The sequence below is a fragment of the Scardinius erythrophthalmus genome, assembly GCF_964197995.2.
Source record: "Scardinius erythrophthalmus genome assembly, chromosome: 7".
Taxonomy (NCBI): Eukaryota; Metazoa; Chordata; class Actinopteri; order Cypriniformes; family Leuciscidae; genus Scardinius; species Scardinius erythrophthalmus.
In genome coordinates, this window is record NC_138227.1 from 35,578,821 (window position 1) to 35,605,515 (window position 26,695).

General features: G+C 41.3%; 1 protein-coding gene across 1 annotated transcript; it reads left to right on the forward strand.

The window, feature by feature from the left end:
* Nucleotides 1-475: 475 nt before the first annotated feature.
* On the forward strand, nt 476-17,806 carry LOC308693825 (olfactory receptor 52K1-like; the record flags this gene model as incomplete). The annotated part of the gene is made up of 2 exons (XM_081370919.1): nt 476-988; nt 17,375-17,806. 2 exons carry the CDS (start codon nt 476-478, stop codon nt 17,804-17,806), a joined length of 945 nt encoding a protein of 314 aa, XP_081227045.1.
* Nucleotides 17,807-26,695: the final 8,889 nt, after the last annotated feature.

The following is a 26,695-nucleotide window of genomic DNA, read 5'->3' on the forward strand; positions in this document are numbered from 1 at the left end:
TTCATTTCACTCTAACAAGTAAAACATATAACACATCTGAAATATAATAAATTGTATCTGTTCAACAATCCAATGGGAAGAGCTCAGATTAATGAGTATATGTAGATTTAATATATCGGATTTGCTGCATTTATATATGAATTTCATGGTGTACATACAATGAATTATTCAATTTACTTCTGACTTGAAGTTTCAAATGTAGCATGTACATTTGCATCACAGTTTAACAATACAAAAAAAGTAAGTAAGGTAAATGTGTTTTTCCCCCCTTTTTTATTGGCATTAACAGTACTGAAGCAATGGTTTAGCTTCACACTACAGAGATGATGTTTGCTGGCACAGTAGAACATATGACAATGCTGTATTGTTGTTTTAAAAGGTGAAACATGGTCAAATACTGTATAATTACTCTTCTCAGTTTCATTAACTTCATTTGTTTGAACAGAACACTGTGTGTGCAGAAGAGTTTTTCAGCATGAAGGACCTACCTACACAAAATATCTCATTCACAGACTTCAAATTAGTAGGTTTCTACAGCCTAGGAGAATGGAGGCCTTTGTTATTTATCCCTTTCTTTCTGATGTTTTTATTAGCTCTCACAGCAAATAGTATTCTCATATATTTAATCAAATCACAAAAGTCTCTGCATTCTCCTATGTATGTACTAATAGGTGTTATGGCAGTGTTAGACATGATCATGCCTATATTTTTTGTACCTAACATGCTTCTTAGTTTTTTATTTAATTGGAATGAGATATCTCTAACAGGTTGTTTGATACAAATGTTTGGACTTCATTTTATTGGAACATTTCAATCTACTTTGGTTTTTTGGATGGCACTGGACCGTTACTTTGCAATATGCAAACCTCTTCATTATCATAGATTCATGGAAATTTCTAACTTTCTAAAGTTTGTTGTTGTGCCAGTAATGAGAAATGGACTACTTATTGTCACCATGGTCTCTCTGGCTGGAAAACTGTCATTTTGTGTAACAAATGTCATTGATCACTCTTTTTGTGAACACATGGCGTTGGTTCAGTTAGCATGTGGAGATATATCTGTTAATAATATTGTAGGACTTTTGTCTGCTTTCCTTATAACAACTGCTGATTTTATTCTTATTACTGTATCTTATGTTATAATTTTCTCTTCTGTGTTTAGATCTGGTGAGAATCATTTAAAGGCCATTAATACCTGCATTACTCACATTATTATTATGACAGTTAGTTTGATTTCTGCTTTGACTGCATTTTTGTCATACAGAATAAGGAATAACATTTCTTCTAGCAACCGTATATTTATAAGCATCATGTACTTATTGTTTCCAAGTTGTCTACACCCGCTAATCTATGGATGGAGAACAAAGGAAATTCGACTAACATTTCTGAAGTTTATAAATAATGCAAAGGTCTTTCCTTTAAAAAACTGAATGGCTTTTACAAACGAATGGATACTACAACATGATAATACATAGAACACATAACTTTTATACAAGGAACTATTGTTTTGATAAAAGCTGAATGATACTTTGTAGATAAATGCATGATAAATATAAAGATAAAATAATGCAGTTAATGTCTTTACAAAACACATCTAAAACATCTAATAGAGATGGAAACATATACACAAATGCAAATGATGTGTCTAGTTGTAACACACACGGTTTAAAACTTCCCACACATGCCAGCATGATGAACCTTAGTGTATTTATTAGTTCCCATATCAACACTATATAGAGAAAAAATAGCTAAACATTAATTTATGTTTTAAGATAATTTTTCATCTATGTTTTTTGGGTTTATTTAAAATTAGAGACATCAGATATTATTTTAATCTGATATCTGTTATTTAACAGTTGAGATAGTTCTTTAATGCTTCACTAGCCAGCAGAAGACACTAGGAGAGTTTAAATCCCATGCTATAACACTGCGTTACTACATGCCCCTATTAGAACTATGCTATTCTATTCTACACTTTTATGAATTCTATTGAGAAAACATGAGAAAAAGGTTAATAAAGACTGAGAGTCAATGTTTAGAAGTGATTCATTATTATTATGTTTTGAACTATGATGTATAGCTGTGTTTTGTGGTATGTTTGTTGTCAAACTCAAATATTCGTTTATTTTTAGTTATTAAAAAATGTCATTATTTTACATGAAAAAGTGAATACGTGTATTTTATTAATGAAATATTTTAGTTTGTCTTGTCATGTGGTCATGTTACAATGTCCTCCTCACGTGTTACAACATGCTCAATATATGGGGCATGTTGTCACATTTCATTTCCCTTCTTTAACCCTTGTATGGTGTTCGGGTCTGTTGGACCCGTTTTCATTTTTTATCAAAAGAAAAATGATACAATTAATTATTTTTTCAAACTGAGACTCATTGGCCTTGGCTCATTTTCTGTGAGGAATATATATCAGAACACATTTTTAATGAAAACACACTGTACACCCCCCCTACACATTTATATTACACACAGGATGTTCGGGTCCACTGGACCCGGGGCTAATAAAAGTGTGGAAATTGTAGGTCCTGTGTACCTTTACTCTGTCCTCCTCCTGTCAGGGCCTGCTGTTAGTGTGTGTATGTTCTTGTATACGGTTTATGAGGACACAAATGTGTATAATGACATGGGTATTACAACGTAAACATGGTTTATGACAACATCTGTGTCCTCATACTAAAACATACTAAATGGTGTTTTTTGAAATTCAAAAAATGCCAAAAGTTTTCTGTGACTGATGGGTTTAGTGGTAGGGTTAGTGTAGGGGGATATATTATACAGTTTGTACATTAGAAAAACCATTGTGCCTATGGAGAGTGACTGTACACCACATATCCAAGTGAGTGTGTGTGTGTGTGTGTGTGTGTGTGTGTGTGTGTGTGTGTGTGTGTGTGTGTGTGTGTGCATGTATGTGTGTGTGTGTGTGGGTGTGTGTTTTGTGTGTGTCTGTGTGTGTGTTGTGGGTGTGTGTGTTGTGGGTGTGTGTATGTGTCTGCATGAGTGTGTGTGTGTGTGCGTGCGTGTGAGAGAGAGAGAGATTGTGTGTAAGTGTGAAAGAGTGCAAGAGTGAGTTTTGTGCTTCTACTCCTGCCATTCCCACACGAGGTTGCAATTCTTAAATGTGATCTAACAAAGGTAAAGAGAAAATATTAACCATATATGCTGTTTATATTGCTTGTAATTGGGATGAAGTAAACATCTGTTGAGTGTTTTAACATAACATTTTTGATTGTGTTGAATTAAAAACCCAAAAATGCAGCGGGTCCACCAGACCCACGAACACTGGCTGAGTAACAAAAATATGAACACCACACAAGGGTTAAATAAAATGAAGAAAAAAAGTATACACGGTATTAATGAAACAAAACCACATAATTGTACTCGACATGTGAGAAAAAATGAATACTCTGAACCCCAAGTGAATTTACAAAAACTGAAAAAGTCAAAAAGTGTTAGGTTGTGCCCCGCTCTCTATACATCAGCAAGTAAAGTACAGCATATTATTAAGATTTCATTAAAAAATAAACAGAATCAAAACAGAAGGCATGCTTTGTATCTGTCAGAAGCTGCGTTTCCATTATAGATTTGCGCAAAACTTTTGCAATATTTCCTAAATGTCAATAAAAAAATACAAAATAACAGCGTTTCCATTTTAACCGATGGTACGCTTAATTTTTTTCCTCTTACGATAAGTAATTCCAAAAAATCATGGTAATGTATGTTGGTAGGTTTACACAAAGGCTATCCCAGCCACGGCACTAAGCATTATTTTTAATAGAAGGAGACGGCATGTTATCCAAGCATTAATGACAAGGAAAGACCCTTATACAGCACATTTGAGGGGTTTCTCCTTCCTCTGCTTCAAGGTCTTGTTAAATTGTAGCATTTCTTTGTTGTTTAACATCCAGTTTTCCCATAAATCCTTTTATGAGTTTAATGAACTCTGTCTCGTCTTCTGCCCAGCCACCCAGCAGAGAAAGCTCATTTCGGCCGCCTGTATCCGGGATCTTGTCCTTTCGATCATGACCCACAGCTCATTACCATAGGTGAGAGTAGGAACGTAGATTGACTGATAAATTGAGAGCTTCGCCCAGCTCCTTCTTCACCACGACAGACCGGTACATCAACCTTGTTACTGCAGAAGCTGCAACGATCAGTCTGTCAATCTCCCGCTCCATCCTTCCCTCACTCGTGAACAAGACCCCAAGATACTTGAACTCCTCCACTTGAGGCAGGAACTCTCCGCCAACCTGAAGTGGGCAAGCCACCCTTTTCCGACTGAGATCCATGGCCCCTGACTTGGAGGTCCTGATTCTCATCGCAGCCGCTTCACACTCAGCTGCAAACCGCCCCAGTGCATGCTGAAGGTCTGATGAGGCCAACATGACAACATAATTTGCAAAGAGCAGAGACGAAATCGTGTGGTCCCCAAACCTGACACCCTCCGGCCCCTGGCTGTGCCTAGAAATTCTGTCCGTAAAAATTATGAACAGAACCGATGACAAAGGGTAGCCCTGCCGGAGTCCAACATGCACTGGGAACAAGTCTGACTTACTGCCGGTAATGCGAACCAAGCTCCTGCTCCGGTCGTACAGGGACCGGACAGCCCTTTGCAGATGACCCCGGACCCAATACTCCCAGAGGACCCTCCACAGGATGCCACGAGGGACACAGTCGAATGCCTTCTCCAAATCCACAAATCACATGTGGATTGGTTGGGCTTACTCCCATGAACCTTCCAGCATCCTGGAGAGTGTATAGAGCTTGTCCAGTGTTCCACAACCGGGATGAAAACCGCACTGTTCCTTCTGAATCCGAGGTTCTACTATCGGCTGAATTCTCCTCTCCAGTACCCTGGCATAGACTTCCCGGGGAGGCTGAGAAGTGTGATCCCCCTGTAGTTGGAACACACCCTCCAGTCCCCCTTCTTAAAAAGAGGGACCACCACCCCGGTCTGCCAGCTCAGAGGTACTGTCCCCGACCGCCACGCAGAGGCGTGTCAGCCAAGACAGCCCCACGGCATCCAGAGACTTGACGACAGGTATAGTTTAGTTTAATTACGGTTATAACTTATGCTGTCATCTTGCTTTTATCCACTATTAGTACAAGCCTGTTGTAGCGGACCTCATCTGAATGATGGCCAAAACTTTACTGATGAGTTTTTTTAAGTTTATTGTACTTCACACAAAAGATGAAGCGTCAGTTCTCTTACGAGAGGTCTCTCGTACTGTGTAATATCTTACGCTAGGGGAAAATCTCTTTCCCGCAAGATATTGAAGCCAAAAAATGATCCTTAATTTTGTAATAATGCAAAACGCATTGCGGCAGCATGCAGACATAGGTGAGACAGCTCGCGCCCATTGGCTGCCCTGCGGCAACTGCAGCAGCCTATCGAGAGAGGCCCCTCATGACGTCATGTCCAATGAGTCACGTCCCGCCAAAACGGGTGTGGCTTAGGCTTATAAATATAGCTCAATAGGCTGATCGAATCTGATTTTTCATCTCTTCAGCGAAGCGCACACATCACTGGATCCCGAGAGGAAGAAGCCGCCGTCTGAGAAAGCCTTCTGCGGGACGAGCCTTCGCATCGGAAGCCGCTGGCCTCAACTCGCCGCCTTCAGTCGCCGATCCTGCTATGCTATCCGGCGTCTATATCCTTTTTCTCTCTAAGTGTGTGTTCGCCCCCGCGACTCACACTCCCTACTAAAAGGGCCGAGCGTCTTTGTAAAGATGTCTCGTTCCTTCTGTGGCTCGTGCCGAGCCCCACTCAGCGACGGGGACAGCCATGTCATCTGCGTTTCCTGCCTGGGTGAGGATCATGCAGCTCTCTGCCCTGAACTTCATGTTCCCTGAACTTCATGAAGAAGTCTCTAAGTCTTGGAACGCCCCCTTTTAAGCCAGAATGCGTACCTCTGCCTCCTCAGCATTCTCCGCGGTGGACGGTGCTAAAGACAAAGGATACCATTCTCTTCCCCCCGTGGAAGAAGCTGTAGCGGCCCATCTTTGCCTGCCCTCTGCTGGACAGCGTGCTAAGACGGTGCTACCATCAAAAGCTTGCCGCACACCTTCAGCCATGCACAGTCGCGCTTACACCACCGCCGGGCAAGCTGTATCTGCATTACACTCTATGGCCATCCTGCAGATCTTCCAGGCCGACCTTCTCCGTAAACTGGACGAGGAAGGACCGGAAGCTATCAGCGTGCCGGACCTAAGGAGTGCTACGGACCTAGCTCTTCGCGCCACCAAGTCCGCTGCACAGGCCATAGGGCGGAGCATGGCCTCTCTCACCATGGCTGAGAGACATTTATGGCTTACACTCTCCGAGATGTCGGACTCAGAGCGCGCTGTGTTCCTCGACGCCCCCATCTCCTCTGCCGGCCTCTTTGGATCATCCGTCAAAGATTTCGCGGATAGATTTGCTGAGGTGCAGAAAACATCACAAGTCATGAAACACTTTCTGCCTAAGCGCTCCAGCTCCGCTGCAGGTCGCTCAAAACAGCCGTCTGCTCGAAGCTCACAGCCGCAGCTCACCGCCGCCGCTTCGCAGCGTCGACAAGCCCGGGACCCGAGACCGCGCTCTCGCTCTGCTGGCCGCCGCCCCCCTCCGTGTGGACCCCAGCTAAAAATCGAAATAAAGCCCGAGGCCTCAAAGTCTTCCTAGCCCGCCTAGGAAAACGACAGTGTTCAAGTCCCGCTGTGGCCAGACTTCCACCAAAACTTCTCGCTCGTTCAGTTCCAGAAAATGCGACTGTTCCAGTGTATTTTGCAGAAAACAAGCCGGTACTACAGCCCGCTTGCCTGCACACAAACGCCGTTTTTATGGCGACCCACATAAATCTCATAAAGAGTGTATTTTCTGGTATTCACCATGGCCGAAAAAGAGGCTATTCGCTACAGTTCGCTCGATGTCCCCGCCGTTACGTGGCGCGAACCGAAACTACAGTGAAAATGGAAGTAGCACATCTACTATACTTTGAGCCAAAATAGCGAAACTGTTGAGCAAAGGGGCCATAGAGCCTTTATCTCAAGCTCAGAGTGAAGGGGGTCTATACAGCAGATATTTTCTGGTACCCAAAAAAGACGGGGGTCTCAGACCCATTCTGGATCTAAGACAGCTGAACAAAGTGCTTTCAAAGCGCCGGTTCAAAATGCTCACAATGTTTTGAATTACTTGGACGATTGGCTGGTTCTAGCTCGATCACACTCAGAGCTCATAGAACACAGGACCATATTACTCGAACATCTCGAGGATCTGGGTCTCAAAGTCAATTGGGCGACGAGTTCACTGTCTCCCAGTCAGAGAATATCTTTTCTGGGCACAGAACTGGACTCGCTGTCTATGACAGCACGGCTATCGCCGCAGCGCAAACTGGAAATTCAGTGCATGACGAAAACCTTCCGCTGCCGCACTGTAGTCCCGCTCAGAAAGTTTCAGAGGATGCTGTGTCTCATGGCCTCAGCATCATCAGTACTCCAGCTGGGTCTGCTTCGCATGACCCCACTGCAGTTCTGGCTAAAAGCGCGAGTACCGCGTCGAGCGTGGATCTCCAGTCTTTTTCGCCTCAAGGTCGATCAGTAATGCGTCTCAGCTCTGAAACCTTGGAAAGCGACCGTCTGGTACCGGTCAGGTGTAAACCTGGGGACTTCCTTGAGTGTGAAGGTGGTGTCTACGGACGCCTCCACCTCAGGATGGGGAGCGCTGCTCGAGGGCAGACCGTTCTTCGGCCAGTGGTCAGAACGGGAAAAGCTTCTACACATCAACTGCCTGGAGATGATGGCAGTCGACAACGCGCTGAGGCGCTTTTGTCCCCAGATAAGAGTTCACCACGTCTTGGTTTGTTCGGACAACATGTCGGTGGTTGCCTACATAAATCGCCAAGGAGGTATCAGGTCCGGAAACCTTTACAGGCTGACGGAGCGCCTCCTGGTCTGGGCTCAGCACAACCTGCGCTCGCTGAGAGCAGCGCGCGTGCCGGGCCACCTGAATATAGGACCAGACAGACTGTCCAGGAACAATGTTACGGCAGGGGAATGGTCCCTACACCCGCAGACAGTCCAACTGCTGTGGAAGACATTCGGCAGAAGAAGGTAGACCTGTTTGCATCTCAAGAAAACGCTCACTCTCCGGAGTTTTTTTTCCAAGAGCAGGGATGCGCTGGCCTATGTCTGGCCCATGTCTGGCCCCGCTGCCCGCTCTATGCCTTTCCCCCCGTCACGCTCTTGCCTCAGGTACTAGAGCGGATCAGGGAAAGCGGATGCTCAGTGCTACTGGTGGCTCCGTTATGGAAGAACCAGGCTTGGTTTCCAGCTCTGATGCAGCTGACGAGCACTGCCCCATGGCCAATACCAGTGAGGATCGACCTCCTCTCTCAAGCCAAGGGCTCGATCTGGCATCCTCGTCCAGAGCTATGGTCCCTACATGTGTGGGCCATCAACGGGTACCCGCTAACCTCCAGGAGGGAGTGCTAAACACGATCATACAGGCTAGGGCCCCGTCTACCAGACGGCCCTATTCCTCAAAGTGGTCTGTGTTCTCTAGCTGGTGCACAGCTTGTCTTCTCTCTTTCCTGCAAGAGCTACTGGATAAGGGCAGAACCCCATCCACGCTCTAGAGGAGCTTCCTTAGAGGAGCTAAGAGGTTAAATCCTCCCAGACCTCCCTCAGTCCCCATGTGGGACCTTTCTACGGTTCTGAAAGCCATGAAAGGTGCCAATCCAATCTATTTTTTCGGGATCTTCAGAGGACTGAGGAGATTGTATTTACTTTATTTTAACAAGCCTCTTGTCGTACTGCAATCAATTTTTAAAAAGTGTGCAGAATGCACTTTCCCTGAGTGCATTCTGCGAGAGTGAGGGCGGAGCATTGATTTCGCGGCTTTACTTCCTGCTCACTACTGCGCAGGTCTGGTCCCGAGATCGCTACTGCGCAGACTCAAGTTCCAATATGTCAGCGCCATATAGGGACACTGGCGGCTTCAGTTCTCATCAATGGAAGAGAGCGAAGGGGCGTCGTCCATCTTTTTTTACAGTCTATGGTCGAGAATCGACACATTGGGGGAACGCCTTCAGCGTGACACTTCTTAAGTCTGTATAGAACTAGTCCAATCTTGGTTGGTGTTGCGTCATGACGTCACTCGTGACGTTGCATGTGATGGTGATGCGGAAGCTATAAAAGGACGCCGGCACATAGCAGCGTTAGCTTCTGATTGGTTGAAGCAAGTCGTTCTCAGGAGCGTGCGAAGTATGTCCGAGGGACGCAGCGTCTCGTTCCCCTCTCAGGGAACAAGGGTTACAGTCGTAACCCGAGACGTTCCCTTTCGAGGGAACTTGCGCTGCTTCGAGAATCGACACATTGGGGAATGAAATGCCCACTGCGCCACACTGAGAGATAAACTGAAGTCTCAATGGAGCAAGGGCAGCATCCATGCATTTCGTGAAGGTGCGAGGTGACAGTGCTAGGCCGAATGGAAGAACTCTGTATTGATACGCTTTTTCCCCAAAAGCGAACCTTAGCAACTTCCTGTGTTGGGGAAGGATGGATATATGGAAATAAGCGTCTTTTAGATCTATCGTGACAAACCAGTCCTCGGACCTGATCTGACTCACGATTAACGGTATGGTTAGCATTTTGAACCTGAATCTCCTCAGAGACCGGTTCAATGCCCTGAGATCTATAATAGGACGTAACCCCCCATCCTTCTTGGGAACTATAAAGTACTGGCTGTAGAACCCGGCTTCGCTCTCCTGAGGAGGAACCTGCTCTATGACCTCCTTTGCCAGGAGGGACTGAACTTCTTGTTCCATGACCTGACCCTGTTCGGGGCTGACAAGCGTGTGTATGACCTCGTTGAACCTTGGTGGACGAATTTCGAATTGAATTTTCCTTTCCAGGTGTCTAAATAATCTACTAGGGGGACCAGTCTGTCTGGACTGGCCTCGGATGTCATATTTTGAGTTTCGGTGACCTGAAGCAGTTGACTAGCAGGAATGAACCGATATCGTTTTTCTACAGGCCTCGTGAGAGGAAGCGAAATCGACAGGGCCGCAATATTTTCGGGCGGACACTGTGATTCGCGTTCACTGGAAACCGATGCGTCCCGAAGCGCATTTAACGACGGGAGGCAAACATCAATTTCCTGAGGGTTCCGCGAAGGAGCGAGATGTTGTTGCTCGATCGCGGGGGGGACCACCCTCAGAGACCTGCGCATCACATCAGTACCTCTTCGCCGAAGCCTTCCTCGCCTGAATAACAGTCCTCAGATCTGCTTTCGGCTTGGAAGGCTTCGGCTGAGAGTGTTGCCTCTGGCTCCAGGCCTTTAGCGGGGGAGCACGAGAAGCAACACTCTCCTTCTGCATCTGCAGGTGTGAGGAGCTGGCGGCGGCCTCGTGGGACTGCCCCCTGGCAGCAGACTCACGAGACCTGGAACGACGGCGGGGGATTAGCTGTTTAAACACTGCTGACTGTCGTTTTGCCTTCTGAAGCCTCTCGACGACATTATTTACGGCGTCGCTGACGAGGCCAGAAGGCGAAATCGGGGCATCGAGGGGGAAGGCCCTGTGAGATGTCTCTCCGTAGCTACCAAAGCTGCCATGGAGCGGCCAATGGCGCGGGCTGTCTCTTTGGTGGCTCGGAGAGACAAGTCGACCACTCGACACATCTCTTTAATGTCGTCAAGGGCGACCTCCCCGCTGTCATCCACCTCCTTGAGGAGGTCGGCCTGGTATGCCTGCAGTAGCCCCATTGTGTGCAGGCATGCACCAGCCCGACCTGCAGCCATAAATGCTTTCCCTACCATGTTGTCGGCAGGGCTTAGAGGGAAGCGCCGGAGCCCTCAGGGATGATGCAGCGTCAGGTGAGAGATGTGATGCAAAAGTCTCTTCTATCCACGGCATCATCCCATAGCCCTTCTCCTTCGTGCCCATAATATTGGAATAATTATGTACGAGGGGGCTCGATATACGTGAGGAGAAGGGCTCATTCCACGATCTTGACACCTCAGTGTGGAGATCTGTGAAAAATGGAAGACTCCGAAGGAAGCGCTCATCGAGTTTACTTTTCTTTGTCGCTTCCTGCTTCTCTGATGGCCATTCAATATTCAGTTTATTGACTGCTCTGGTCACAACCTCCAGCAGCTCCTCAAAGGCAGGAGAATGGGGTGGTGAATCACATTTTCCTGCCTCGATGCTCATAACATCTAGCTCCTCGGAGCCAGATAGTTCGAGCATCGGGTCCGTTTTCGATCCGCGAGCGGGACTGACGGAGCTGGCGTCTGAATGCTGAGAAAGGGCCGAAGCCGTCTCAACATCATCAACCAGCTCCATCTGCGATCCCCATGAATGCAAGCGCCGCGCTGCCTCGGCAGATGCGGGACCTGATCCACGGGGAGCGTGTGCCTGGCCTGTCTCATCGAACAGGCTCAGGTGGGAGCGGAGCATTCTCAGGGGCATTTGATCACAGTTAGCACAGACAGCGCCCTCGAGCGCTGTCCGTGCACGCTCCACTACCAAACAAACAACACACAGCGAGTGTGTGTCACCCTCGCTTAGATAGCGTGGGCAAGGGGACGCACACTGCCGAAATTGTTTGCTTTCTTTCGTCGCCATGATATATATATGTGCTTGTCAGGGATACTGACAAACAACACTTTTTTTCATTTTGAAAACTTGAAGAATAAACATTTTTTATAAACCAGAATAAACCACACAGAGCAAACTTGAACTAATATAAACTTCTTCTTAAGATTAATTTTCACAATTGTATCATACAAAAGCCAGAAAATCTAATGAGAACTCTGACTGGCTGGTTTTCAGGCAGCTGCGCAATGCATGTACTCTCAAAATTAGAAAAGCCAAAGCTGATCATTTTCTTTCTCAAACCACTCATAACCTGAATAACCCATCAAAATTTTGGAAAACTATCAAATCATTATCAGAAAACAGTAAAGGTCAGGAGCTTCCTTCAAGTGTTGTGATAGACTCTAAAACAATTACTGACAAAACCAAAATTCTTGATTGTTTCAATGAACATTTCATAGCCTCAGGATTTTTATTTGAGTCACTAAATACTCAACATAAGTGTTCCCCCATAGTGGAGACTGTTGGTTCCGAACCTTCTACTCAGTGTTTTAGTTTTAGTCCTATTACAGTTTCAGATGTAGATAAAGCCCTCAAACATTTGGACACAACAAAATCTGCAGGCCCTGACAAATTGGATCCTTACTTTTTAAAGTTAGCAGCTAATTTTATTTCCGTGCCTTTAACTCATATTTTTAATCGGTGCTTGAACACAAATGTCATTCCGTCCATCTGGAAATCAGCTTTTGTGGTTCCCCTGTTAAAAGGTGGTGACCCTGCTATATTAAATTACTATAGACCGATCTCTAAATTGTCTGTCCTGGCCAAGGTCTTAGAGTCTCTTGTCAGTGATCAATTAAAGATTTTTTTAGACAGTAAAAATGTTCTATCTGACTTTCAATCCGGTTTTAGAAAAAGGCATAGTACAACATCTGCAGCTCTTAAGGTTTTAAATGACTTAATTGAATCCATAGACAAAAAGCAGCATTGTGCAGCCCTTTTTATTGACCTTTCTAAGGCTTTTGATACAGTGGACCACACAGTGCTTAAGCACAGACTGTGGAGGGCTGGACTTTCGGAACAAACTGTAAGTTGGTTTGTTAATTACCTTACAGACAGAACTCAGTGTGTGCAGGCGGAGGGAAACACCTCTAGCTATCTCAAAATAACAAAAGGCGTGCCACAGGGATCAGTGCTGGGTCCACTGCTTTTCATCCTATATATAAATGACATAAATCATAACATATCGAAAGGAAATTTTCATTTTTATGCAGATGACACTGTACTGTATTGCACAGCACCTACAGCAGTCCAGGCCCTCTCTCAATTTCAATTTGATTTTAATATGCTTCAACAGAACATTTATGATCTGAAACTTGTTTTAAATGCTGAAAAAACAAAAGTAATGCTTTTTTCAAATTCAAAATCCAAATTAAATCTGTCTTCAATCATCACTTCTCAGGGTAAGAAGATTGAATGTGTTTCTAAATACAGATATCTCGGTATTTTAATAGATGAATCTTCTCATATTCAGCAGCTGTCAAAAAGATTAAAACTTAAACTAGGGTTTTATTTTAGAATCAAATCCTGTCTCTCATTCGAATCTAAAAAGAGGTTAGTTGCTGGTACTTTTATGTCTATTATTGACTATGGTGATGTTTTATGTATGCATGCTTCGTCTCGAAGTTTACATGCACTGGACACTATATACCATGGAGCTTTGAGGTTCATCACTGGTCTTAAAGGCCTCACTCACCACTGTGAACTGTATGAACGTGTTGGATGGTCTTCTCTGTCAACACGGAGACTCCAACACTGGTATGTTTTTATATATAAGGCTATTTTAGGTCTTCTTCCATCCTACCTTCTGACCTACATCAGTGTAAAAAATATTGGGACTTACAATCTTCGGTCCCAGGATCTTGTCCTTCTGTCTGTACCAAATGTTAGAACTGAGCTGGGAAAAAAGGCGTTTAACTTTGCTGCTCCCTCTGCATGGAACAAGTTACAGAAAAATTTGAAATTTGAAATTTGAAAGTTTTTATCTCATTTTGTATTGACCCTCGCCGCGCAGACATAAACAAATTTATGCATTCCCTTAAAAAATCTAACTAATAGTAAATAAAAACACTTAAAAAAAGTGGGACTAAAAATGTTATCGTATTGTTTTTCATAATGTGGAGGCTGCAGTTTATCTGTGTATCTCAGTCAACTCTGATCTTATTCCTGTGCCTCTTAAATGCTATTTGGTGTGTTTATTAGCAAGACAGTAATTCACATGATTATTATATAATATATATATATATATTTTTTTTTAATTAAGAAAACTTTGTGATCGGTCATCATGGTCAGTAGTCCTGCGAGCTCTGACGTGGATCTCCATTCCTCTGGCTCTGCCATGTTCATCAACATTCTCTTCCACAGGCTCATCCGTGGGGGTCTCCAGCTCCGCTGTTGTCTCTTCCTTTGCCAGCTCCACCATGGTCTTTTCCTCTGCTGGCTGATCTATGGTTATCTCCTCTGTCTGCTCCTCCGTAGTGGTCACCTGCTCTTTCGATGGCCCCCAACTTGGATTTGTGTATTATTCTGTTTACAGCACCAGGTCTCGCCTAGTGTGTATCTAGCCCTCAGTTTCAGTTGTTATTTGTCCGTTCTTGTCTACGTATACTTCGTTTCTTTTATTTTCTAGTTCCGGAGTGCTTTGTTTACATTTAAATAAATACACCACTTGCATCAAGATCCTCTCCCCGTCCCTCATTACCTGCACCAAACCATAGACTGTAAAAAAATATGGACGACGCCCCTTCGCTCTCTTCCATTGGTGAGAACTGAAGCCGCCAGAGTCCCGATATGGCGCTGACATATTGGAACTTGAGTCTGCGCAGTAGCGATTTCGGGACCAGACCTGCGCAGTAGTGAGCAGGAAGTAAAGCCGCGAGATCAACGCTCCGCCCTCACTCTCGCAGAATGCACTCAGGGAGAGTGGATTCTGCACACTTTTTTAAAAATTGATTGCAGTACGACAAGAGGCTTGTTAAAATAAAGCAAATGCAATCTCCTCAGTCCTCCGAAGATCCCGAAAAAAATGTCCGTTGGTGCTTCAGTGACTACTTCGCTCGGAGAACCTGTCAATCACAGCTGTCAATCATGACGTTACACCACCGCATCACGTAACTAACTAAAAACCAACTTATTTTGGAAACAGATACTAGAAATTACATCAGCGTGATAAAAACGACAGCAAATGAAAGAAACCACCTTTGGAAAAAAGATATTTGAAGTGTAATTTAATTGTTTAGTTGGTCTCGCGTCCCGTTGAATAACATGGGGAGGCGGGGCTTATGACCTATACTAGGACCAGTCACCGGGGGGCGATCGAGACGTTTTGGCTTCACTTTTCAGGGCTTGTGCGGCACGCTTGCACCAAACCATGACAGATTGTTTTAGGGAGCTAAGAGCAAGGCTTGGGGCAAAAATTACACCAAAATGAACAAAAGTGAACAATAAACAAATTCAAGATAAGGGGCAAAAATGCCCATAAACAATTAAACTGAATATATTAAATCCAATCTTCCTGAAAATTACACCATTTATATAAATGTTTCCCAACCTTGTTCCTGGAGGCAACCCAATAGTGCACATTTTTGCTGTCTCACTTATCTGACCCAACCATTTCAGCTCTTGGAGTCTCTACTAATGATGAGCTGGGGTGTGTTTCCCAAAAGCATCGTTAGCCAACTATGTTCACAAGTTCCGTCGTTATCAGGATAGTTCAACGAGTCAGTGTTTCCCGAAACCATCGTTCCAACGAACATTCGCAAGCAGCATCGAAAAGTTGTGTGGTTGGAACAACAGCTCTCGGCCTGTGGTTAGAAGCATAGTTTCTAATTTGCATGACATGTGGACTTAATAAATCCTTATCTTGAGCAAAATAAGCAAGCTGACATTCAGTACAACCTGTGTCTTTTATTTAGAATACATACAAATGTAATTTACGTCTTTTAGTTTGTCAAGAGATTTAAAGCACCGTTTTTGAAGACTGCACATGTGCGAACTTCTACACCTCTAGTGTGTAAGAATGAGTCTATGATTGAATCTGGAAATAAAGCAAAATAACTGAGATAAATGAGAAATAGATGCCATGTCTGTAATTTATAGCAAAACATCTAGCGTTAATACGGTGCTTGACGTTATAAACCACCATGGTTGAAAGGGTGAACGTGATTTCACCAAGTACCACATGTTCCTGGATCAACATCTTTGTTGATCCTGAAACAACTTTCCAATCAACCAATCAGATTTGAGGGACAAGTTTACAGTTTATGTCAAGTTTAGGCTGACAGGATGAACCAGGATGAGGTCTTTCAACATCAGTGTTATTCACCTACAGTATCATTTCCCTCTGATTTTAGGGAAACGTTATGGGTAGGATTAGGATTAGGTTTAGGGGTAGGGATAGGGTAACAGTCGTGACTAGCTAGTTGATTTCGTCAACGACGCATCGTACTATGGTAGTTGAGCAGTGAGTTACATCGTTGTTCGGGAAACACACCCCTGATTAGTTGATTCAGGTATGTTTGATTAGGAAGATTTTGAAAATGTATTGTTGGGGTGCTTCCATGAAAAGTGTTGGGAAACACTTATTTATATAACATTAGTCTTACTCATTGAGTAAACGTCTTGGGTTGCATGCTTGGCATCCACTGGTCATACAAATTCTTGAGCTTAGAAAACAATTACCGCTGTCACAGAAACTGCAGACCTATGATACAGCAACAACGAGGTGAGCTCTTTTCTTTAATGGGAGTAGCACACATACTCATGGGAACACAACAGTGTATTTAAAGACCATGATTTTTGTCAAGCTTTCATTGCACTCCAACAAGACATCTTATCTTGAAAAAAAATTGTTTATGTATGAATTTTATGCTTGTCATATGATGAATCAATCCATTGTACTTCTGAGCAGAAGTGTCAGAGGAAGCTTTTATTTAACTGTTCAGATTTACATCACAGTATAACAATGCAAGAAAAATCAGAATTAAGGTAAACTCTACTACTATACTAAGAGAGCCCATAATGTTTGAAATATAGATTCTAGAAAATATGAAAAGAAAAAGAGCTTAAATTCTGACCAGTTTATTATTATTATTATTATTATTATTATTATTAACAATGTCATTACTCACCTTTTTTAAGCACAGTACAATTTATGACTAAAGTGTATCTTGGTGTTGTTAAAAGGTACATTTGATCAACTATTTTCTTGATCAACTTTATTTGTTTGAACAGAATGAAGGACCTTCCTGCATAAAATATTTCATTTACAGACTTCAAATTAAATGGTTTCTACAGCCTTGGAGAATGGAGGCCTTTTTTATGTATCCCTTTCTTTCTGATGTTTTTATTGGCTATCACAGCAAATTCTATTCTCATATATTTAAAAACAATTCTCCTATGTGTGTACTAATAGGTTTAATGGCTGTTGTAGACTTGATCTTGCCAATCTTTTTTGTACCTAACATGCTTCTTAGTTTTTTATTTAATTGGAGTGGGATTTTTCTAACAGGTTGTTTGATACAAATGTTTTGCCTTCATTTTGTTGGAACATTTCAAACTACTTTGCTTTTTTGGATGGCAGTGGATCGTTATTTTGCAATATGCAAACCTCTTGATTATCATAAATATAAGGAGATCTCAAATTTTCTCAAATTTGTTTTTGCACCACTAATCAGAAATGGACTCTTGATTGTCACAATTGTTTCTCTTGCTGGAAGACTGTCATTTTGTGCAACAAATGTGATCGATCACTGTTTTTGTGAACACATGGCGTTGGTTCAGTTAGCATGTGGAGATATATCTATTAATAACATGATAGGACTATTGACTGCTTTCCTTATACCAACTGCAGATTTTATTCTCATTACTGCTTCCTATGCTGTGATTTTTACCTCTGTATTTAGATCTGGCAAAGCTCACATGAAAGCTTTAAACACCTGCATTACTCATTTAATTGTTTTGTCAGTTGCTTTAACTTCTGCCTTGATTGCATTTTTATCTTACAGAGTAAGAAACAACATTTCCTCCAACAACCGCATAGTTATAAGCATCATGTACTTGTGTTTTCCAAGTTGTTTTAACCCAATAATCTATGGATGGAGAACAAAAGAAATAAGACACACATTTCTTAAGTTTATAAACAGAAAAGTCTTTACTTTTTGAAAAATGTATGCTATATATATATATATATACAGTCATTGTGATAATACATTTAAAATATGACCTTAATATGAAAATGTATTATTTTGAGGGAGGAACCTCTTCAATATATTTTAAATGAATAAATATACAATAAAGACACACACACACACACACACACACACTCACACCCCTAAAACATCAAACACAGGCAGGTCTTCAAATAGATACTATTTCTATAGGCCATTATACATATGCTATTCACTTAAATATATAATTGTAAATAATCCAATTAATAATAAAAACACATTTATCAAAATGTTTTTTCAATAGACAGCAATATATTCAAGTCTGTATTATTTAAAAGTAGCCTATTTCCAGTAGCATTTTCAAATCATTTGTTTTCATTAAAGATATTATTATTCAAATTGGGTCTTGTAAATAAACATATAAATCATGCTTATTACGTTTTAATTATTCTATATAATTCTATATAATTTGTATGCTTTATTGTGGAGTTTACACATGTAAGCAGTTCGTATGTTAAGTAAAACACTCAGATCACTTGTTTGGAAAGGTTTTTAGACTTTTGATAAAATGGCTACCATGGTTCCAAATGCAAAAACTATTGATTCCTTTGGGATATCAACACAAAATTTAGCCCAGATGCAGTTGACATGGTTTTGAACAAGCACAAACTTTATTTTATGACCTGTCGAATATACTTTCTAATAGGCATCATGTCAAGTATGAATAATAACAAAATAAGCCAATAAATTGCATCAGCTTTTCTGGGGTCTTCTCAGCAGTGTTGTAACATAAGCAGGGTCTGAGCTACGGGTGGACCAGCGTGGGCCTATATACACAGACTGATCTGCAGATCCATGTAAATGCATGGTTTCTTTTTTAATAATACAATTTTCATAATGTTTAACAATTCTTCAATATTTATTTTGAATTGCTGATAAAATTTTGTATTGTTAAACAAATAAATTAGTTGAATTATTGATTTGTTTTGTCATGCATTACAACTCTCCTAATATTATACAGTACTACCATCATGCATTTAACGTGGCTCTCAAGCCAGAAGAATAAAAATAAAAAAGGAAATTGCTACTCACAGATGGAAACTGCTACTCACAGATGAAGCTGGCAGAAGAGTTTGAGAGAGGAGTTAATCTCTAACGCACTTCAGCCGCTGACGAGAGTGCTCTGCTGGACGAGGATCATGCATTTAATCATGCATGCCGCGCCGATCTGAGTCTGCACCCAGGCAGCCAGGGAGTCCTGGCCCATCCCGGTTTGAGAACCACAGACAGGGCTAGAGAGCTAGCGTTGCCTCTCGTCATGGAGAAGGTGCGACCAGAGGTACAGAGTGTACCCTTTCAGGCTGTAAGGGTATGGCAGGCCTCACTTACATTAAGGCCTCCGCTTTTGAAGTCACAGGTTGAGCTTTGCAGGTCACTTCACCACTGTGAAAAATTATAGTGACCTCAACTCCCTATAGAAAGGGATTAAGGGGATGTTTGTTCATCTCATATCAGAAAAATATGAAAATATGATAAATATTAATAATATGAAAAATTTAACTGGGGCCCTGGAGCTCCCATTTTTTAAGGAAGGTTATCATGACACCGTTACTACATGCCTCCTCAAACTAAGAGTCATTTATGAGGTTTTTATATGGTTTATAGCATTAGAACGAAACACGTCACCTGTTGTGAGTAACTTGGCCTCCTCTCAATAAGAGAGTCATTTTACCAAAGCAGTCGCTCATCTGAGCTCCAGATAATTGATATGGCAAGTGGTCGGCCCTCCAAAGAGATGTTGCCTTGATAATCATTCTGTTTGAGTGAGTTGGATTCTTTTCGGTTAGAGAGTTATTCTGGAAAATAAGCCACCGCTCTACTGAGCTCCAGGCAAGATCACTATTTCAAGCATATGGACCCTAGAGAGGCCTCCTTGTTAAACCACCCTAGGTTGAGTGAAGTGGTTTCCGCTCACTGAGAGGGTAAAGGGCACTATGCTGAAACCTCCTCTTCCCAGAGCTCCAGATAGATCATGACTTCAAGCGTGGTCCTCTGTGGGCTGCCTTGATAATCACCCTGTGCCGAGTGTGTTGGCTTCCTCTCATTTAGACCTCAACTTTCGGTTACAAAGATAACTTTCAGGGTATGCAAGTAGCAACCTATTCTCTGAACATAACCTGCTCTGGAGAGAGAGAGTTTACTTTAAAGATGTTCAGAGCATGCGTGCCCTATTGATGTGGCTCTAGTGGGCTTGACAGATTGTGCACAATATTATTTATATAGTTATATTGATATATTTAAAGCACTATTAAAACAAAGTTTTGTTAATTTTATTATAATATATTGCAATATAATTCGCATTTCACACATCATTGATCTGCATTCAGACATGTTTTTTTTTTCAACAGGACGTTGTCCGTGCTATAATGTATTTCTATAATACAAGACAAATATGATATGATATGATATGATATGATATGATATGATATGATATGATATGATATATGATGTATATTACCTTTCAAGCTAGTGGAAGAAAAAGGACTAAAAATCAGACTTGAAAAAGGCTAAACAAAAAATAAACCTATACAGCCATGTTATCTTTGCAAGCACAGACTGTATTTAGTTTAATCTGTCTTTCTTTTTATTATATAATTAGCATCAAACAAACAATATATTTCATGTTCTCAGGGATTAAAGATTATTAAACAAAAAGATTGAAAAATGATTGCACAACCCCCAAATAGGTGGCGATATGCACTAAGTATGCAAATCAGCATTTAACAAAATAAGAAGATCTTTTTCTTAGCATCCATTTCCATGGTGACTCGTTGATTCGTTGCTCTGTTGAGAATGTCTGGTGTGTTAACCATGAATATACTCTGAGTTGGATGAACTTACTCTTGGGCGTGTTTTTGGAACCAGCAAACCTTGAGTAAGCAAAGTTTGGTTTAATCAACCGAGAGTTCAGGGTATGTTTGATGGTAAGATAACCTCCCACATAGCAACATTGTGACATCTCAGATCCGGCCAACATCTGGCACATGTGGAAAGATGATCTGGCCCACATGCAGTGTGGAATGATGGCTCTTAGGTGGCTCACTCCTGTTTGCCAGATCTGGACCACAAGCAGGCCACGGCAATGCCACATGTCAGCCAAGAGCAAAGAAATAAACCAGATCTGAACGTATCTGAGCCACAAAATCTGTGTATATTAAATATGGAATCATCTGAGCCTTAATAAGCCTGTTAACAAGCAGAATCACTGAAGGAAAGAAGAGAACAGAAAAAGAGACTAGCAGAAACACAAGAACTACAACTGACTTCAGACAGCCTTGAAATCAACGGAAGATAAAAGAAGACATTAAATCTGTGAAGATCTCAGGAGAGGAGGATTAAACAAGTCCACAAACAGCATTACCAGCTTCACATATTACTAACCAGATTGACTTTATTTCTAAAGGAATTTTTTTTTTGAGGTTTAACTCTAATGTGCTTTCATTTGAAGTCACCATAAGAGTGATTAGTATTTCCATTAGTTGATTTCTTAAAGTCCCTGTAAAGTCAATTCTAAAAAAAAATTCTAAACACATTAGAAATGTTAGAAATGTATTGCTAAAACATATTACCAAGACTGTGAACTGTGAAGTGCTGAATTGTGGAGTTAGACCGTTAAACAGTTTTTCACCATTGCTGTGTTACGGATTTTCTGGGTGGGGCTAAAACGGGGGATCGATGACGCACTGGAGCCCCTGAGCTATTGGGCACGCCCCTACTTGATGACGCACTGGAGCCCCTGATGCTGGCCCCTCCCCTAACAATAGAGCACATTCACATCAGTTTGCCGCTCATTCGCGAGTTACTGTCAGTACTATTAGTAACTACAGCCTACAGTTTGCTAGCTAGCTATGCCTTCATCACGGAAATGCGTACTACCTGGATGCGATCACGTACAAAACAGATCGGTGTCCTTATTTACATTTCCGAAAAAGATCACATCAAGAAGAGGTGGATTAATCTTGTGAAGAGCCAACTTGATGAACAGTTGAGGATCACCGCCAAAACCCGCCTCTGTCGTGATCATTTTACATGGGATAGTTTTTATAAACTTTCGTCGGAGACAACTGGGATTCACTGATAATCCGCTGTTACTGGTAAATGGGGCCGAACCGACTATCTCCCGCCTCGGCCTTCATCCTCCCGTCGTGGTGACAGTTGAGTGTAGCGACGGCAGCTTTCCCGTGAGTGGGCGTGGTTTCAGCGCAGCCAGCGGACACGCCCCCAGCGTTTGAGAGCAGAGACTACTGCTCATTTTTTCAAGATTTTGATAGCTTATTTTATGTTCTTGCCGGCTTTTTTTATCATTCAAATTTGGCTGGGTGGCTAATAACACATTTTTCTGTGGTGTGACAAACTCAGAACACAGACTTCATTTTGACTTTACAGGGACTTTAACTCTTATTATATCTTTTGTCTTTTTTGGCTGCTGTGACAGTGTGTTTGTTAAACACATTTTCAGCAGCAAAGAAAGCTAAAGTGAAACGAGATCAGGTGATGATGGTTATCTGCTCGAGTGTGTCGGCGAGGGACAAGAGCACCTTGTCATGGCGCCACGTATATCAACCTTGGGTTAAAGATGTTTTGCACCTTGACAATATATGTGCCAGTGTCCCCTTTTGACCAAAGAGCTTGCAGTACAGGTTGTCCCTCAACCCCCATGTGTGCAGGAAGGGTGTTGTATACGGAGCACAAGAGGAAGGAGATCCTGTAGGGCTCCAGTCTCCACAACTCTACCCACGTGATCTTACACTTGTGTCTCTAGAAAATTACATGTTATTTTGTTAAGTTGTCTGTTCAGAATCGTGATCTCTGTTTGAAGCAAAAAATCGTGATTCACAATTTATCCAGAATCGTGCAGTTCTAATACATGGCAACATTTCTGTGGGCACTTGTAAAATGTTACAGTTTATGAATGATATAGCTTGCTAACGATGAAGTTGCTGAAATGGAACTAAATTGTCTGTCAAAACTGCACTGGCTCCCTATTAAACATCGCATCAATTTTAAAATATTGCTGATTACTTACAAAGCACTAAATGGTTTTGCTCCGCAGAACTTGAGCGAGCTCTTAACGCATTATACTCCTTCACGTCTATTGCGATCTCAAAATTCCGGCCAGTTACTAATACCTAGAATATCAAAATCAACTGCTGGCGGTAGATCCTTTTCCTATTTAGCACCAAAACTTTGGAACAGCCTTCCTACCATTGTCCGGGAAGCAGACACACTCTGTCAGTTCAAAGCTAGATTAAAGACACATCTCTTTGACCTAGCATTCACATAATACATTATAGCCTTTATAATTCAATATTAGGCTGCATAGATTAGGTCAGCTGGAACCGGGAACACTTCCCATAAATCCTGATGTACTTGTTACATCATGAGAAGAATGGCATCTACGCTAATTTTAGTGTCTGTGTTTATCCCAAGGTTTTCCCGCAGCCTGCCGGATCCAGGCCGTTTCCAGATCTGATGAAGGACCTTCGCCTGGACCCGATGACAACGCAGTGCTGAAGTGCCAACTAGTCTCTCCCTATGGAGGATCCCTTTCCCACTCTACAGATAAAGCGTCGTCGGGAAAACTCGATTTGCGTATCTACCCCGAATTGATAAAATAAAATAAAATTCTGAATCAAAACTATAAGGAAACACCAGTAATTTGTTTAGGCTTGGTTTGTAGGGAATTCCAAACCTGCACACATATATTCAAATGCACATAACTATACATGGGTTTCTTGTATACAAACAATACCGGATGCGCGCACATCCAAGAGGCAGAAAACCGCTAGCTGTTATGCCGAGTTCTGTAAAAGAACATTGTAATTAACGTAGATTTCGCATTGTTTGTAATTTCTTGCTGACTCAGTAATAAACTGCAATTTCAGAGTTGGATCTGTTTGTTTGTGTTTATATTATATTAATATAACATTATGTAAAACGTCCAACTGTTTACGAATTAAAATCCGGACATACTGTGATGCATGAATTATCATGTTAACGTTAGACTATAGCAATGTAGTAATGCAATAGCCAATGTTAGGAGTGCAGCATCTATAGAGCTTTGCTTTTATATAAGTTAGCCTTGTTTACGTTACGACCTGCAACATTTCATGACACATACTGTAAATCAAAGATTTGACGATGGATTATGTGGGAACCCTTAGTACCTCCGAACGTGGCGATTAGCCTAATTTATATTAAAAAAACTTACTCTCAGCAATGGTGAGATCTTGCCGGATCTATGCAATACATGACGATCTTTGGATTGTGGATGACAAGAAGTGGCCAGCAATTGTATGGCCTGATATAATTATCTTATTCAGACACCAAGTATAGGCTACAAGAGAAATGATTAGAGCATACAAATCCCTTGATGCATACTACGTGCTAATATGGTCATGTGCAGCTTGTCAAATACTTTGATGCTGCTGCACCGGATTTTTTGCGTGTTGAGGATGTGCTCGTCAAAGGCAAGGCATTAAAGCCAAGCCTTATGATTTTAAGGCATTTTTTTGGCAAAACCATGCTTCCCCATAGTAATGTTGAACATCAGGCACCCAGCACTGGCTACAACTCCTTGGCATTTTGACTTAGCAACAACACATACTAGCCGAACCCTTTACTCCGGTACGAAGAGCGCGGGTCTTTTGCCTCTTGGTTGCGTGCGCAAGCAGTGATGACGTCTCCGAGAAATCCATGTATAGAACCAATTCTTAATGCGCATGTGAATGCCATCACAGGTTCACATCTCACAGGTTTGCGTTTAAAGTCTGTGTAGAGAGAATGGTGTCGTCTTAGCGGCCCCTAATTTAATAACAAATGATCGTTGCGACGGAAGCGAATCAATCAAAACTAACTTTAGCTGGAAAATAACTTTATTAAAGAACCGCTATAAAGCCAAAACAATCTTACGTTAAATTATACATTTATCTCTGTAAAGCTGCTTTGAGACAATCTACATTGTTAAAAGCGCTATATAGAAAATAGGAAGAAGAAGAAGAAGAAAATTGGGGTGTTCCCAATTATTAATGAGTTATTAAAGTCATATTTCTGCTTCATCACAGTTTTGTTTTTGAGGTTCTAAATCCAAGTTTCCCAGCGGACGGTTCAAGCAGTGAGAGCAGTAAATGAGCCAAGGGAACATTGGATATCTCCGAAGTTAGGAAAGTATCCAAAGAGAAGGCCACTCTTAATCAGTCTGAAGCTAATTAAATCACCAGCTACTGGATACATCTGGTCATAATTAGTCACTTATGACAATAGTTGCTGAGACACTAAGTGATAGTAAATCATTATTTGGTCTGACTGATTCTAGTAAATCAACTCTACATGGAGACATGGACTCATTACATTTTGTGACCCATGTGTGTTTGTGTGTTCATGTCTTCCTGTTTACTGAGAAGGTTTTTAGTAATTAAAAGGAATGATCACAACAGGATGTGCTACAGTAAGTACTCTTAGTGTTTTGATCATTAGCACTTTACTGACGAGAATGTCCTATCCTTGTTCTGGTCCCAGGACATCCCCTCAAAATAATTTGCATCCCCCTCCATTTGAAACCAAAGAAACAACCAAATGAATTTCATTAAAAACACAATTATTTGAATTTGTTTATCACAATGTTATTGTTTTTATATAAATAGTATGACTTTTAGAGAATATAAAGGTATCGGTGTGATAAATTTGTATTATTAAAACATGTATTATTGATATGTTTGTAATTTTTGGTGTTAAAATGTTTTTGTATGGGTGTATGTATTTTATCTCAGAAGTGTGGACTCACCCCAAAGTAATTACAGAATTGCTCATTTAGTTCTCTTCAAATTTCCATTGGAATAATACAATCTTAGACATTTGAGAAAACACTATAGTGTTCTCTACAGAAAGCCTTAATTTTGCCTTATCATATTTGATTTAAGCTACAAAATCAGATTTTTTTTTGTAAACAGTGTCCAATAACTGATGGTGCTAATTAATAAATTAGTTACTTGACTGGCATTTAAGCAGATTAAAATCTTTAATTTGGAAAGTTTATATATATATATATATATATATATATATATATATATATATATATATATATATATATATATATATATATATATATATATATATATATATATATATATATATATATATATATATATAATGGAACTTTGAAATGGGCTATATGAAATGGAACTTTGACTCAGCAAAACATTTAAAATTTTATCTTATAGGTGATGCCTTCATTTGACTTAATTGTACCCTCATTTTACCTGAAACAATAAGGCCTGTTAAGATTGCGCAACCTATTCTGTCCTTCCAAAAGTGAATCCTGCCTCAAGCCATACCCATTAAGGAAAACAATAACAAACAACAGTAATAATAATGTCAAGCTGTTGTCCCTGCACTGTATCAGGGGAGCATGGAATATTTAAGAGAGGTAGCATGACCTAAATCAGAAGAGGGGGAGCTACAAGAATAAGATTTAAAAAGCCTTTGCGCATGCTGTTATAGATTTTAGGCTTCATTTTACAGACCTGAAGAACTGAAATACATTTATTTATTTATTTTAAAAACTAAAAGATAAGATTTGTTGATCTAATGTTTAGCATGTTTAAATTATTAAATCTCTAAGCTTCCTTTGCTGCAAGTCTGAGCATAAAATGCAAACCACATTTGAAGGTTAAAGGACACTGTTTATGCTTAAATGTATGTATATTTTTGCTTATATTGTTAATTGCTTCTGTAAACCTATTTTCTGTGCATTAACTGTAAACTGATAAACTAAACTGTAACTATTAACTGTTTTATGTTTTCAAAGTTAACTTTGATCCAAGGA